The sequence below is a fragment of the Hemiscyllium ocellatum genome, chromosome 11 (assembly GCF_020745735.1).
Source record: "Hemiscyllium ocellatum isolate sHemOce1 chromosome 11, sHemOce1.pat.X.cur, whole genome shotgun sequence".
In the NCBI taxonomy this organism is placed as follows: domain Eukaryota; kingdom Metazoa; phylum Chordata; class Chondrichthyes; order Orectolobiformes; family Hemiscylliidae; genus Hemiscyllium; species Hemiscyllium ocellatum.
In genome coordinates this window covers 41,393,748-41,408,831 of record NC_083411.1, presented here as the reverse complement: position 1 = coordinate 41,408,831, position 15,084 = coordinate 41,393,748, and the positions used below count along the sequence as shown (strand labels likewise).

The following is a 15,084-nucleotide window of genomic DNA, read 5'->3' as shown; positions in this document are numbered from 1 at the left end:
CTTTGGACAGTGGGAGAAGACCGGAACACCTGGAGGAAACCCACGCAGACAAAGGGAGAATATGCAAACTCCACACAGACAGTTGCCCGAAGCTGGAATCAAACCTCGGTCCCTGGTGCTGTGAGGCAACAGTACTACCAACTGAGCCACCGTGCTGTCCTTTATAGAAGACATTAGGATTTCCCTTTGTGTTAGCTGCCAATCATGTTTCATAATCATGTTTTGTTTCTCATATTGGCTTTTCCACCTCCCTTCCAAACTTTCTGAACTCAGTTTATCTCTCCATACTTATTATGGCACCTCCATAACCACACTTCTTCTTAAGTTAATTTTAATCTCTCTTTTTGTCCAGAGAGCTCTGGATTTATTTGTCTCACATTTCCATTTGACCTATTTTCTTTTCGAAGGTAGCCCATTCTTTAGCAGCAATTTCTCCCTCTAAATTTTCATTTCAGTCTGTCCTCCTCAGCTGTTCTTGACCCATTGCAGTTGCCATTTTGTTGGTTGGTTTTTCATACTCCAGATTGACCAGGGCTGTTCACCACCATTGCCAGAATTATAGGATAGAAAAGCCTACTGTTCCCCAACTGTTCACTCATTATCATTTGCCCAAAAAATCAGTGCTTTAGTTCTTGTTGGACTGGACACATACTGCTGTAGAAAATTCTCTTGAATACAATCTAGGAATGCTTATCGTACTAAAATTATCCCAACCAATTCATGGATAACTACAGTCCCAATTATAGCTACGGTTTGATTAGTAAATTTGCGGATGCAGTTGGTGATTGTGAAAAGGATACAACAGGATACGGATAGATTTGTGACTTGGGCACAGGAAGGGCAGATGGAGTTTAATCCAGACAAATGGCACGGTGATGCATTTTGGAAGATCAAATTTTGGCGTGAATTATGCTGTAAATGGCAGAACCCTTAGGAACATTAACATAAAGATGGATCTGGGCTACAGCTCCACAGTTCCCTTTGAGTGCAATGATATAGTCACTTGAAGCTTTGCAAAGTGATCTTCTGTGGCAATTTGTGTGGCAACTGAAATTACCTTTATGATTTGGAGATGCCGGTGTTGGACTGGGGTGTACAAAGTTAAAAATCACACAACACCAGGTTATTGTCCAACAGGTTTAATTGGAAGCACAAGAGAATACAAATAAGTAGCTTACACTGCCCAAAGTGTCTGGGTCCAGCCAACACCTTTGATTGAAATGCTAACTGTTTGATGTGGACTCAACACAAGGTGCTAATTGCGCTTCCATTTAAACCTGTTGGACTATAACCTGGTGTTGTGTGATTTTTAACTTTGTTAACCAGACCATAGTTATAATGGGGACTGCCGTTATCCATTTTTTCAATTGAGATAGCTACAAAAAAAAAGGACAAGCATTCATTGGAGATTTGTTCTCTACTATTCTTAGCTGGTCCATAGAATACACCAAACAAACAATGACGTTGTACCCTTTCAGGTCTATCTAAATTGACGCGATCTTTGAACCCTCTTAAATATCCTCTTTCCTGAAAACTGTAACACTCTCTGTAACCTAAAAATGTCACCTTCCTCTTTTACACCTCCTCCCCCCCTCCCATTTCTATCTTTTCTGAATATCTTGTAACCAGGAATATTTAACAACGAGACTTCCCCTTCCTTGAATTAAAACAAAATTCTGAGAATGCCAGATAAATGGCCTCCTCATTATAGGAAGTATACTATTAAACTTGAATGGGTTTTGATAAGATTTACAAAGATGTTGCCGGGATTGGAGGGTTTCAGCAATAGGGAGAGGCTGAATAGGCTGAGGCACGTTTCCCTGGAGAGTTAGGAATTGGGAAGGGGTGGGGTTTGCTGGTGACCTTATTTAGATTTTTGAAATCGGGGAGCATGGATAGGGTGAATAGTCAAAATCTTTTTACCTAGCACTCATAGCCTAGTTGATTAGTTTAAGGCAGGTGGGGGAAGAGAATACACTTGAGTAGCGTACACTGCCCGCTGAAGTGTCTGGGTCCAGCCAACACCTTTGATTGAAATGTTAACTGTTTGATGTGGACTCAACACAAGGTGCTAATAGCCAGGGCTGCTGTAATCATCCTTCTCAGAAAGAGCAATGACCACCCAGTACTGCTGCAATGGACTCTGCGCAGACATTGAAACCGAAAATGACCATGCTGAAATTAACAAAGGCCGCGCTGGAACTGACAATGACTGCATTGAACTATTAACGATTCTGCAATGTTTACAACAAACTATGTTACAGAGACAATAATCTCGTCACTGACCAATTATATCACAAAATGTATAACAGTATCTTGACATCTAAACCCAGCTAAGCTGGAAAACTGAATCTAGTCAACAAAGTGGAAAATGGCCAAGTATGCCCTGGATGCAAAAAGCAGGATAAATCCAACCTGGCTAAATATCACCCCATCAGACTACCCCTGATCATCAGTAAAGTGGCCAGGAAGGTGATAGTGATGATAAAGTGAAGGAATGATATCTCAGAGAAGACACAGGGTCTACAAAATTGTCGTTGTGTGCTATCAAGCAGCATCTGCTCAGCAAGGCCCAGTTTGGATTCTGTCAGGGCCACTCAGCTCCTGATCCCAATACAGTCTTGGTTCAAACATGGACAAACAAGCTGAATTCCAGAGGGGAGGTGAGAATGAGACTGACTGCCCTTGAAATCAAGGCATCATTTGACTGAGTGTGACGTAATAGAGCCCCAGCCAAATTGGAATCAATGGTAGTCAGAGGGAACATAGTGCAAAAGAAGGTGATTGTGTTTGTTGGAGATCAGTCGGTTCAGTTCCAGGATACTTCTGCATTTCCTCAGAGTAGTGTACTAGGACCAACCATCTTCAACCGTTTCATCAATGACTTTCTCTCCGTCAAAAGATTAGATGTAGGTAATGTTCAATTATTGAAGAAGTCTGTGTCCTTCTACAGCAAGACCAGGACATCATACAGGTTTGGGCCGATTGGTGGCATGTAATGTGTGTGCTACACTAATAGCCATCTCTAATAAGAAGCCATTCAATGGCATTACCATCACTGAATTCCCCAACTATCAACAGGCTTTGGTGAATTACTATTGACCAGAAACTGAATTGGACTAGCCATATAAATTCAGCGGCGTATGAGCAGATAACACATGAGGGCAGCACGGTGGGTCAGTGGTTAGCACTGTTGTCTTACAGCCCCAGAGACCCAGGTTCGGTTCTAGCCTTGGACAACTGTCTGTGTGAAGTTTGCATATTTTCCCAGTGTCTGTGCGGGTTTCCTCCCACAATCCAGAGATGTGCAGGTTAGACGAATTGGCCATGCTAAACTGCCCATAGTTTCAGGGATGTGCAGGTTAGGTGCATTAGTCAGGGATAAATGTAAAGTAATAGGGTATGGGAATAGGTCTGGGTGGATTACTATTCGGAGGGTTGGTGTGGACTTGTTGGGCCAAATGGCCTGTTTCCACACTGTAGGGATTCTATGAATACTGCAATGAGTAACTCAATTCCTAATTCTCCAAAAGCACGTCCACCCCAAAAGGCACAGGTCAAGAGCACGATGGAATATTTCCCACTTGTCTGGATGGGTATAGTTCCAGCAACACTCAAAAAGCATGACACCATGCAGATCAAAGCAGCCCTCTTAATTGGCACCATATCCATGCCCATTACCATTCACTCTCTTGCACAAATTAATGACTTTGTTTTTCATAATACAATAATGGTTATGCTTCAAAAGTAATTCAAAGTTTGTAAAGCACTTAAAGATTTCCCGTGGTCATAGAAAGTGATGTATAAATGCAAGATTTTCTTCCACCTCTTATTTCCCAAACAATTTCTTTAAGCAAGGCTACCACCATTTTAATGATTCATAATTTTTGGTCATAATTTCTTGTAAGGAATTTTATCACACACCTGTGTTGAAAGTCCATTCTTACATGATCTACCATGCCAGGACTCCTCAAAATATGCTACAGGACTGTCAGACCCACCCCGATCTTTGCTAGTCAATGTTAATCTTTCAATCAGCTCATAGCTGTTTAAATGCTTTGATGCTCTTGGCATCAATAGCATCACATTCACAAAGAGATTTTTAAACAGAAATGACCTAAAAACAACTCAATGTCATTGCGATTTTTGAGTACATCAAGGGAGTGGAGGTAGTAGCCATGTTGAGGACTGCCACCACCACAAGAGAATACAGCTCATGAACAGAAGGAGAAAATGTCACAAGGTGGCCTTGATGCCAATTCTCACAATAATGCATGGGTAAGCTCTGGTTGATCCTCCACATTTCATAAAAAGGCAAATGGAAACACACTTTCCATGTTCTACACTGATCCAATATCAGTGCATTATAATGCACTCATTACTTTCATCCAAAAACAAAATGAAGATCTTATTCTGTTCCTGACATGCCCCAAACAGCCTCAAAGGATTTTAATTGGTTGTGAGTCAGTTTCTCACTTTCACCGCTTGCAGGACTTTTGTAAAATATCCCACAGGCATCAGGGTCCAGATCCACCTTCTGGGAATGCAAATTTCAGATCACCTCCACCCCATTTTTCCAACTTTATTGCAAATCCAATCCAGTTTCCCTGATGATGCATTATAGTAACTTCCTTATGACTCACTGTAAACTGAGCATGTATAATTTCCTTAGTGTTCCCTCAATCCTCTCTTTAATAATGGAGTGACCTTTGCAATTCTTCAATGTCTACTCAATCAAATCTTTTATAATGACCTCAAACACCTCAATTCTATCATCTCTATCTTCTATACTCAATAAAACATATGGCTCGTCGATGCAACTGATGTGCATGATGTAATCTTTTCAACTTGAGTTTCATTTTTGTGAATCTATTCTTAAAAGCCACTATATCCTCTTTAAGGTGCTCAGAACTGTGCCAACCTTTCCACTTTGGGTTAACCAGATTTCTCTATAACTGTTAATTACTTTACATGGTCCCAACTACATTACTTACAGTGTAATCTCAGCATTGGACAAAAAGACATTTTGTCAAAACATTTCTATCTTGCTCTTGTCAGGACACCAATAAAAAGGAAAATCAATATTTATACTGTGTGAGAGGAGAATGCTGCTTGGTTGGCAAGTGGTTGAGCCCAAGCCATTTGTTCACCAAACTTGAAACAGATCACATCAAAACTATTCGGCAGAATCACAGCTCCTCTGATCAGATAACTTATTACTGTACATCATGCAGACTCTTCAGCATGCCTAAGGCAATCACTCTCAGTCCAGAGAGTGTGCCAAGATTAACTCAGCTCACCCCCTGGAAGCATAATGTATCTTAACACTTGATGAAGCTAGCTGTTTCACACAGCTACTGTGCAGATTTAGCACAAGTAGTCTTTACCATTATTGGATGCTGAGGTCAGGCCAAAGATACACTCAAGTGGCCAATGAATTCACTGTCAGTGTGAAGTAGGCCAAATATCCCAAAGATTGTTATCAAACAGCATACCCGCTCTGTCACTTGAAGCAAACAAGTTGCTGACATAACTAACTAGCCTGCACTTGCTATACTCACAACACAGCTTCCAAGAATTAACACGATTCTGCAATTGGACAACATTTGCTGGCTAATTCCAAAGTTTGTGAAAAATTCCACTGACAAGCAATTTAGGATTGTTAGTTTTCCTCACAGTATGGTGCACTTGTGTGTACTGGAAACTACATAATTAATACACAAACTCCTGTCCTTTTGAGACAGAAACAATATGGATACATACTGCACTTGATTCCACTCAAAAGTTACAGCCATTCACTGCTTTGTTTCTCAACACAATGGCCTGACCAATCAGGATCAACTTGTCTGGTTTGCAATCATAAAGCCTGGTAGCTAATTGCCAATTGTCATTAGCTGTTGTATTCTCCATGGTGATGCCTCTACCAATCAGTGGCTAGTTGTTAACCAATCAGCAATCTCCTCAAATGCAGTATAATGTTGCTTTCTCTCTCCCCCCTCCCCGAATTGTTTTGATGGAAAAAAAAACTTTGACAAAATGACTTTTTTGTTTGGCACCGCTCAAACTCTTATACCATCAAGAATCATATAACTTAGTCAACTTAAAACATTTGGAATATAGCATTCCCTCTTCTTTCTTCCTCGTCATTTATAAATTTAGTGAAAACAAATACTTTGGGCAGTTCCCATTGTTCACATATCATCACTTAAAACATGTAGTTCCTATTTGTTTATGCCTGTTTCCTACCTCTTTATCAATTCCCTAAACCCCTCCATATAATTAATATCCATAAGTGTCTACCAATGACTATATAAAACTCAACTGTGTCAGTTGGACCTGATCTAATAACAGCAAATGGTTATGCCTTCTCACTGATCAGCTCATATTTATCTTAACACTGTGACACTCTGTACTAAATAACAGATTCAAGTGAGCTCCCTTCAAGTGACATGGATTAGTAGGCCACTTATTGCCTGGTGTCTTTTTCATATTTCTAAATAATTTGATAACATTTGCAATTTTTCAATCCAGTAATTCAAGATTGTGACATGGGGCCTTTTACAACCAGCTAGGAAGGCAGCTAGAGCTTTAGCTGTGTGAAAGATTGCACTTTCACCAGTGCAGCAGATTACATTGTAGCACATGGATTCAGGGACAGAATTGGTACCTTTACTTGCCACACCTTAAAATACCCCAGCAACCATCATTTTCTATTTCACTTTCCCACCTTTGTTTCAACTCCATCTACCCACCCCCCCCAAACCCTCAGCACAACTGAGGGTTGAGAATCACTCAGCACAACTGACTCACGGCTCGTGATTCCCTCAGTGTACCTGACCCATAACCCTGCAGCACATCTCAGCGCATTTGACCCTTCTGTGACTCCACAGTACATCTGACATCACGTGAACACCTCAGCAATCTGACCTCTCCCCACAGTGACCCTCAACATTTCTGACACCCCCATGAGCCCTCAAAACAACTGACCACCCAGTGACCCTGAAGTGTATCTGACACTGTGAACCATAAGCACATCTGCTCACTGGGAGCTTTGATCTCATGAATCAACCTTACCTGTATCCTTTCAGGACATCACTAAACCCTATGTCCAGGCATGTATTTACTCTCAGGTTTTGCTTTTTAAGTCATTTCTGGAATGTAGTTGCTACAAGAAGGAGCAGCATTGTGGCCCATCGCTGATTGCCTTTGAAGAGTAATGATGATGGGCTCCTTAAATTGCTGCGGGTGATGAGGCAGTTTCTAGGGACATGCACATTCACCATTGCTTCAATGGACTTTGCTAGAAGTTTGACTCATTGTTAGCTGCAAACATTTGGACTGATCTCTTCTGATTCCTGACTTTATCTTTCAACTTGTATCTTTTGGGTTTTGAACTCTTCATCACTCTGAACAATTTGAATTCTATTCAGGAAAACGTGCAACAGAAAGTTGGATTGTACATCAGATTATGTAAATGTTTCTAAACTGGCCAAGAGGCAAAAGTAAAATGGTGAGTCTTACCTCCAAGACCAGGCCGCAGCCTATTGTCATATCCATCCAACAGGCGATCCAGGATTCGGGTGAAGATGGTAATGTTGTCCTTCCCCTCTGTTGGTGCTGGTCGAGCATGTTTTTTTGAAAATCTATGAACAAAAGACAAATAAAACAATTATATTCCCAAATAGTTTTGATATTTTGACAAAGGATGTTGACATTGGAACAGGAGGAGACCATTCCACTCAAAGTTGCTCCACCATTCAATTAGATCACAAGTCATAGCAGAAGTAGGTCATTCAGCCATCAAGTCTGCCTCCACCATTCATTCAATGGGATCATAGCTGATCTGATATTCTTCAACTCCACTTTCTTGCCTTTTCCCCATAATCCTTGATCCGCCACATGATTAAAAATCTGTCTATCTCAGCCACAAATGTACTTACGTGATCTAGCCTCAATAGCGCTGTGCTGAAGAATTCCGCTAGTTCACTCCCCTCTCAGAACAGAAATTCCTTCTTATCTCTTTAATGTGCGAGCCCTTATTCTGAGATTATACTCTCTGGTTCTAGATTCTTCCGTTAGGGAAAACTCATGTTTGCTGTGTATCTGACCTTCATTTATCTGGTTCTGTTCCAAATCTTATCCAAGATAAATCGAGCAGTCTCAGTGTTGGAAATTAATTAAAAGCATCCATTATGTTTTAGTGATGATGGTGGTTGTAGGCAGGTATGTTAGAAGTTCCAAACTACTTCTCTCCTTTGTTCTCCTAAACAGCCTAGCTCTAACTTTAGGATTTGATCTGAAAGGTAAGAAAGTATTTAATGACACATGTTTCATCTCACAGAGAGTCTTGTTCACCTGTCAATTAGGTTAGTGGTCAAACAATTGGCAAATTGGTTAAACAGTGTCTTTACTTAAAAATTCTCCTCCTTGTTTTCACAACCTTCATGGTCTTCCCCCTCCCCTTCTCCACAATCATTTCCTCCAATTCTCTTGCTTGTTCTGAAATATATCTGCTCCAATAACCAGTTGTGTTATCAACTGCCTTGGTCCCAGGTTCTGGAATTCTCTTTTCTACACCTCTATCTTCTTTTCTTCCTTTCAGTTGTTGCGAATCTCTCTCTTTGACCAAGTTTTCCATCATATCTTAGAATGAAGCATCCTGAGGAAGTTTGAGGACTATTATTTTGAAAGCATCATATATATTTAAGTTGATGTTGTCGTTGCTGCTGTTGAGTTTTCAACACTCATGACTGAAAAATCATGATTTGGACATGTCGGTGTTGGACTGGAGTGTATAAAATTAAAAATCACACAACACCAGGTTCCACAACCAGCTGATGAAGGAGCGGCGCTCTGAAAGCTAGTGCTTCCAATTAAACCTGTTGGATTATAAACTGGTGTTGTATGATTTTTAACTATGATTGAAAAGGGTACTGAGGAACCCTGTGAGGTGGGGATTGCTCTGGCTCCTCAATCATGCTCAAATGAATGCATCATTCATTCTTTTTACATAATGGACCAAAGCAAGTAATGTTATCTATTTAACTACTATCAACAAGTCTCATTCTAAAATGTACACACAGAATTACCCAGAATATGAATGTGTACAAATGGACAATCCAATATGGTCCTATTCCAGAAAACTAGTTGTTGAACTATCATACTGGGAACAATCTTTTCTATTTATTTACACAATTACTCTTTATAGCACACTGCTTCCAACACAGCAATTTCAATTTTAAGTTTAATTTGTGTCTATTTATAGGGGCTTAAGTCAGTTCCCACTTAATGCTGACCACCTACATAATTAATAGACAAGTAATGATTCACTGCCAGATTTCACACCCCACTTGGGCTAACTCTCATCTTTCTTCATTTAAATCTATCATTGGATTCAATATCCTCCCCCATCATGCGCTTATCTCACTGCTCCTACAAACCTTTATCTACTGTTTGCCTTGAAGACTTCTTGAAGCTTCATTCTCTCCACTCTCTGGCTAAGGAAACTTTGTCTGAGTTTGCAATTTCATTTTTCTGGTGATTATCCTGGACGGTACTTTTCCACGTTTGCCGTTTACCACAGAATAAAACCTTACAGTTCTATTCCCATGCTTGCATTTTTTCATGTGTCGTCCAGTGTTTCTACACTTGTTTGATAACACAGCAACTAGGATTTGTACAAAGAACTACAAACATCGTCTGTGCAATTATCCCAGTTCATTGCACATCTGGACAGGTCAGATCCCCAGACAGACCATGGCTGAATAAGTCACATGTATGAAATAATAAGGTTGCCCTGCATTGGCAGGTGGTCAGTACCGATGGCCCCTGCACTGGCAGAGGATCAGTGTTGAGTGAATGCTGCAGTCAGCAATGGTGTTGTCTACCCTCTGAAACAGGCTAGCAACCTAATCAGTTGTATCAAATTACTAAAAAATCTGAACAATACAATATTCCGGAGTGGCTGAGAAATAATTACAGTAAACTCTGCACCATCAACCTGCAATGTCAGGTGGCTCGTGCCAAAGCTGGGAGAGCTGTCTCACAGATTAGTTAAGCAACAGCCAACATTGTCATACTTAGAATCGTACCTTACAGAAATGCCGAGTGTATGATCCATCTCAGATTCCTCCAGAGGTCCCTAACGTTACCGGTGCTTTCTTAGTTTTCAACCCACTCCGTGTTGGAGGTTCTGGATACTGTAACATTGTGGCAACAGCACTGAAGAGATATACCCCAGAATTGGCTACAACTCTAGCCAAGCTCTTCCAGTAAAGTTACAACACTTGCACCTATCTGAAAATTTGGGAAATTGCTTCAGTATTTCCTGTACATTTAAAAAAAAGGACAAATCCAATCCATTGTGACCCCATCACTCTACTCTCGATCATCAGTAAAAGTCATGAAAAGAGTCATTGACAACACTTCAAGTGGCATTGCAAAGCAATAACCTGCTTAGTGAAGTCCAGTTTGGGTTCTTCCAGGGTCACTCAGCGTTGGTTCAAACATGGACAAAAGAATTTAGGAAGTGAGGTTAGTGTGACAGCCCTTGAAATCAAGGTCACATTTGACCAAGTGTGGCATCAAGGAACCCTGGTAAAATTGAAATCAATTGGTATCAGGCCAAACTTTCTGCTATTTGGAGTAATACCTGGCATATAGGAAGATGGTTGTGGTTGGAGGTCGGTCATCCCAGCTCCAAGACATCACTGCAGGAATTTCTTGGGGTAGTGCCTTAGGTCCAATCATCTTCAGTTGCTTCATCAATCACCATTCTTCCATCATTAAGTCAGATGCAGGGATGTTCACTAATGATTGCGTAATGTTCAGTATCATTGTGACTCCTCAAATATTGAAGTAGTCTATATCCAAAAGCAGCAAGGCCTGGACAATATCCAAGTTTGGGGCCATAAGTGGCAAATAACATTTGTGCCACATAAATGCCATGCATTGATCATCTGCAAACAACATATTCTAATCATCAACCCCTGGCATTTAATGACATGACCATCAGTGAATGAGCCACTATTGAAATCCTAAGGATTATGATTGACCATAAAATAAAACAAACCAATCATTTGTGTTGAACCTTGGGAGACAGGAGAGACATTAAATGAATATTGTGCATCAGTTTTGGCTATGGAGAGAGAAATGGACGTGTAGAATCCAGCAAAATAAACATTAATGTTTTAGAAACAGTTCACATTACAGAAGAGGTGGTGTTGGATGTCTTAGAAAAGATAAAGGTGAATAAATCTCCAGAATATCATAGAGTATATCTTAGGTTGTTGTGGGAAGTTAGAGAGGAAATTGCTGGACCCCCTAGCAGAAACATTTGTGTCATCCATAACCACAGGCAAGGTGCTGAAGGACTGGAGGGTGGCTAAAGTTGTGCATTTAATTAAGGAAGGCAGAAAGGAGAAACCTGGGAACTACGGACCAGGGAGTCTGACATCGATGGTGGATGAGATGTTGGAGGCGATTCTGCAAGATTGCATTTCGAGAATCAAGGAATGATTACGGATAGTTAGCATGGTTTTGTACAAGGGAAATTCATAGTTTCGTAGTAATAGAAGGAGGAGTAGGCCATTTGAGCCGTCGAGCCTGCTCTACCATTCATTAAGATTATGGCTGATTTATCCAATGTCTCAGCTCCTCCTACCTGCATTATCCCCATAACCCTTAAATCTCCTACCATGCAAAATCCCATACAATTATATTTAATGAAGCTGCCTTGACTGCTTCTTTGCTCAGAGAATTCCACAGATTCACTACTCTCTGGGAAAAGCAGTTCGTCCTCATCTCTGTCCTAAATATACTCCCTCTAATCTTGAGGCCATGTCCTCCAGTCTTTGTCTCACCCATTAGCGGGAACAACTTGTCTGCCTGTATCTTGTCAATCCTTTTTATAATTTTATATGTTTCTATAAGATCCCCGCCCATTCTTCCAAATTCAAGTGAGTAAAGTCCCAGGTGATCCAACCTTTCCTCATAGGGTAACCCCTCATCTCAGGAATCAACTTAGTGTACCTTCTGTGCACCACCTCCAAAGCCAATATATCCTTCCTCAAGTAAGGAGACCAGTTGCAGCCTCACCAACACCTTGTACAATTGCAGCAGAACCTCCCTACTCTTAAATTCAATCCCTCTTGCGATGAAAGCTAATATTCTGTTTGTCTTCCTGATTACCTGTTGTACCTGCAAATCAACTTGTAGCAATTCATGTACGAGCACTCCAAAGTCATTTTTCCCAACATTATGCTTTCACCACTTAAAAAATAGTAGGTCAGGTTATTATTTATTTCCAAAGTGAATAACCTCGCATTTACCAACAATGTACTCCATCTGCCAGGGTTGTGTCTCACAAACTTGATTGAGGTTTTGACAAAGTAACCAAAAGAATTGATGAGGGCAAAGCCATAGATGTTGTTTAGTTGGACTTTAGTAAAGCTTTTGATAAAGTTTTATGGTAGGAGAGGGTGGTGGTGAAGGGTTGTTTTTGGAGGGGAGGCCTGTTATCAGTGGTAATCCATAGGGATCAGTAGTTGGACCACTTCTGTTTATCATTTATACAAGCTATTTGAATACGAAAATAGGAGACAAAGTTTGCAGATGACACCAAAATTGATAGTATAGTGGACAGTGAACATAGTCATCGAAAATTACAAATAGATCTTGATCAACTGTGTCAATGAGCTGAGAAGTGATAGATGGAGTTTCATTTGGATAGAGGAGAGGAATTGCATTTTGGTAAAACAAATAAGGGCAGGACTTATGCAATTAATAGTTGGTCTCTGGGTAGTGTTTAAAAATGTGTTGCTGGAAAAGTGCAGCAAGTCAGGCAGCATCAAAGGAACAGGAGAATCGACGTTTCGGGTATAAGCCCTTCTTCAGGAATGAGGATTCCTGAAGAAGGGCTTATGCCCGAAATGTCGATTCTCCTGTTCCTTTGATGCTGCCTGACCTGCTGTGCTTTTCCCGCAACACATTTTTAAGCTCTGATCTCCAGCATCTGCAGTCCTCACTTTCTCTGGGTAGTGTTGTAGAACAGAGACACTTAGGGGTTCAGGCCCATAATTCTTTGCAATTTGCTTCAGAGATAAATAAGGTGGTTAAAAGGCATTTAGCACATTACCTTAATTGATCAGACTTTTGGGTTTGGGAGTTGGAACGTCCTGTTGAGCGCATAGAGGACATTGATATCTCCTCTAGAGTACTGTGTGAAGTTCTAAACACTTGTTACAGGAATAATATTATTAAACTGGAGAGGGCTCAGAAAAGATTTACCAGGATGTTGCTGGTTGGCATTACAGTAATAGGTTGGATAAACTGGAACAGTTTTCATTGGTGTGTAGGAGGTTGAGGCCTGACCTTATAGATGTTTAGAAAATCATGTGTGGCATAGATAAGGTGAATGGCAGCTGTTTTTTTCCCTAGGCTGGTGGATTTCAAGACTGTGGGGCACATTTTTTAAGGTGAAAGAAGAAAGATTTAAAAAGAACATATGGGGCAACTTCTTTTAAACAGCGAGTGATTAGTGTGTAGAATGAACTGCCAGAGGAAGTAATAGATTCAGGTACAGTTGCAATGTTTAAAAGACATTTGGTCAAGCACATGAATAGGAAAGGTTTGGAGGGACATAGGTCAAATACAGAGATTTGGGACTAGTTTAGTTTGAGAACACAGTTGGTGTGAACTAGTTGGACCAAAAGGTCTGTTTCCATGCTATTGACTCTATAACACTGTGACTGTAAGATGTTGTGACTACAGCCTGTTCACTATCTACAAAGCACACATCAGGTATGGATTTTCTGAATGGGTGCAGCTCCAACAACACTCAAGACGACTGACACCATCCAGGACAAAGCAGCCCACTTGATTGGCACCACATCCACACCAGTTCACCAGCTCTCAGTTGTAGCAGTATTTAATATCTACAAGATGCATTGAAGAAATTCACCACAGATTCTGAGGCAGCACCTTCCAAACCCATGACCATTTCCATCTGGAAGGACGAGGGCAACAGATACATGGGAACGCCACCAGCTGCCAGTTCCTTTTCAAGCCACTCACCATCCTGATTTAGAAATCTCTCTCTGTTCCTTCAGTGGCCCTGGGGCAATATCCTGGAACTCCCTCCCTAAGAGCACACAGCAAACTCATTGCTGAATGTAGCCTACAAACCTCTGTCCAAGGTCATTAACCACATGCTCAGGTTTGCTGCGGGGTTACGGATTCACCCTGACCAAACGTGGACTGCATCAAGCAGGAAGTTATCTGGAGACTGACAGTGTAAATAAAAATAACTATGTTTGATCTGATAGACTGTACATGTATGAGATGGCTGCAGAAAGACAAAGATTTGGACTTGAATACTGAAGCGTACAAAAGATTCAAGAAGGTTAGGGATCTGGAAAAGGTACAGAGGTGGTTATGTTAATTAATGATGGTATTAGCATAATAGACTTCAAAGACGCAAGTTCAAGTAATCAAGATGTAGAAGCATTTTGGGTAGAGAAGATAAATGATAAAGGCAAAACATCATTTCTGGAATTGTCTTACAACCTCCCTAATGGTTGTCTCATGATAAACTGAAATAAAGGTGAAATTAGGTATATTTGTTGGAAAGATACTGCAATAACAATGGGGAATTCTGAGCGATCTATATAATGGAAAAATCAGACGAACCAATATAGCCAAGAAGATGTGGTTACAGAATGTTTTCACAGAATGGAGTCGATTATTTGAACTTTCTGGGGTCAACTAGAGAACAGGCAAGACTAGATCCAATATTGTGCAAAACCAAATTAATGACCCCAAAATGAACACATCCCTAGGTAGCAGCAATCATAAGATTGAATTTAGCATTCAGTTTGAGGGAAAAGATAGTGAGTTAATTATGAAGGCATGAAAGCAGAGCCAGCTAAAATTAGATATAGGGATAGGTGGCACAGTGGTTAGCACTGCTGCCTCACAGCGCCTGAGACCCGGATTCAATTCCCGACTCAGACGACTGACTGTGTGGAGTTTGCACGTTCTCCCCGTGTCTGCGTGGGTTTCCTCCGGGTGCTCCGGTTTCCTCCC

The 15,084-nt window shown here is 40.8% G+C and overlaps 1 protein-coding gene across 1 annotated transcript in view; it reads right to left on the bottom strand.

Moving 5' to 3' along the window:
- Window positions 1–10,749, bottom strand: part of LOC132820311 (gamma-aminobutyric acid receptor subunit alpha-3-like) — a 274,881-nt gene extending 264,132 nt beyond the window's left edge. The window contains exons 1-2 of the mRNA XM_060832336.1: window positions 10,652–10,749; window positions 7,522–7,643 (exon numbers count right to left, since the gene is read on the bottom strand). Of these exons, the coding sequence (XP_060688319.1) occupies window positions 7,522–7,643; window positions 10,652–10,749 (220 nt within the window). The remainder of the gene's footprint in view (window positions 1–7,521; window positions 7,644–10,651) is intronic.
- Between the last annotated feature and the right edge of the window lie 4,335 nt (window positions 10,750–15,084).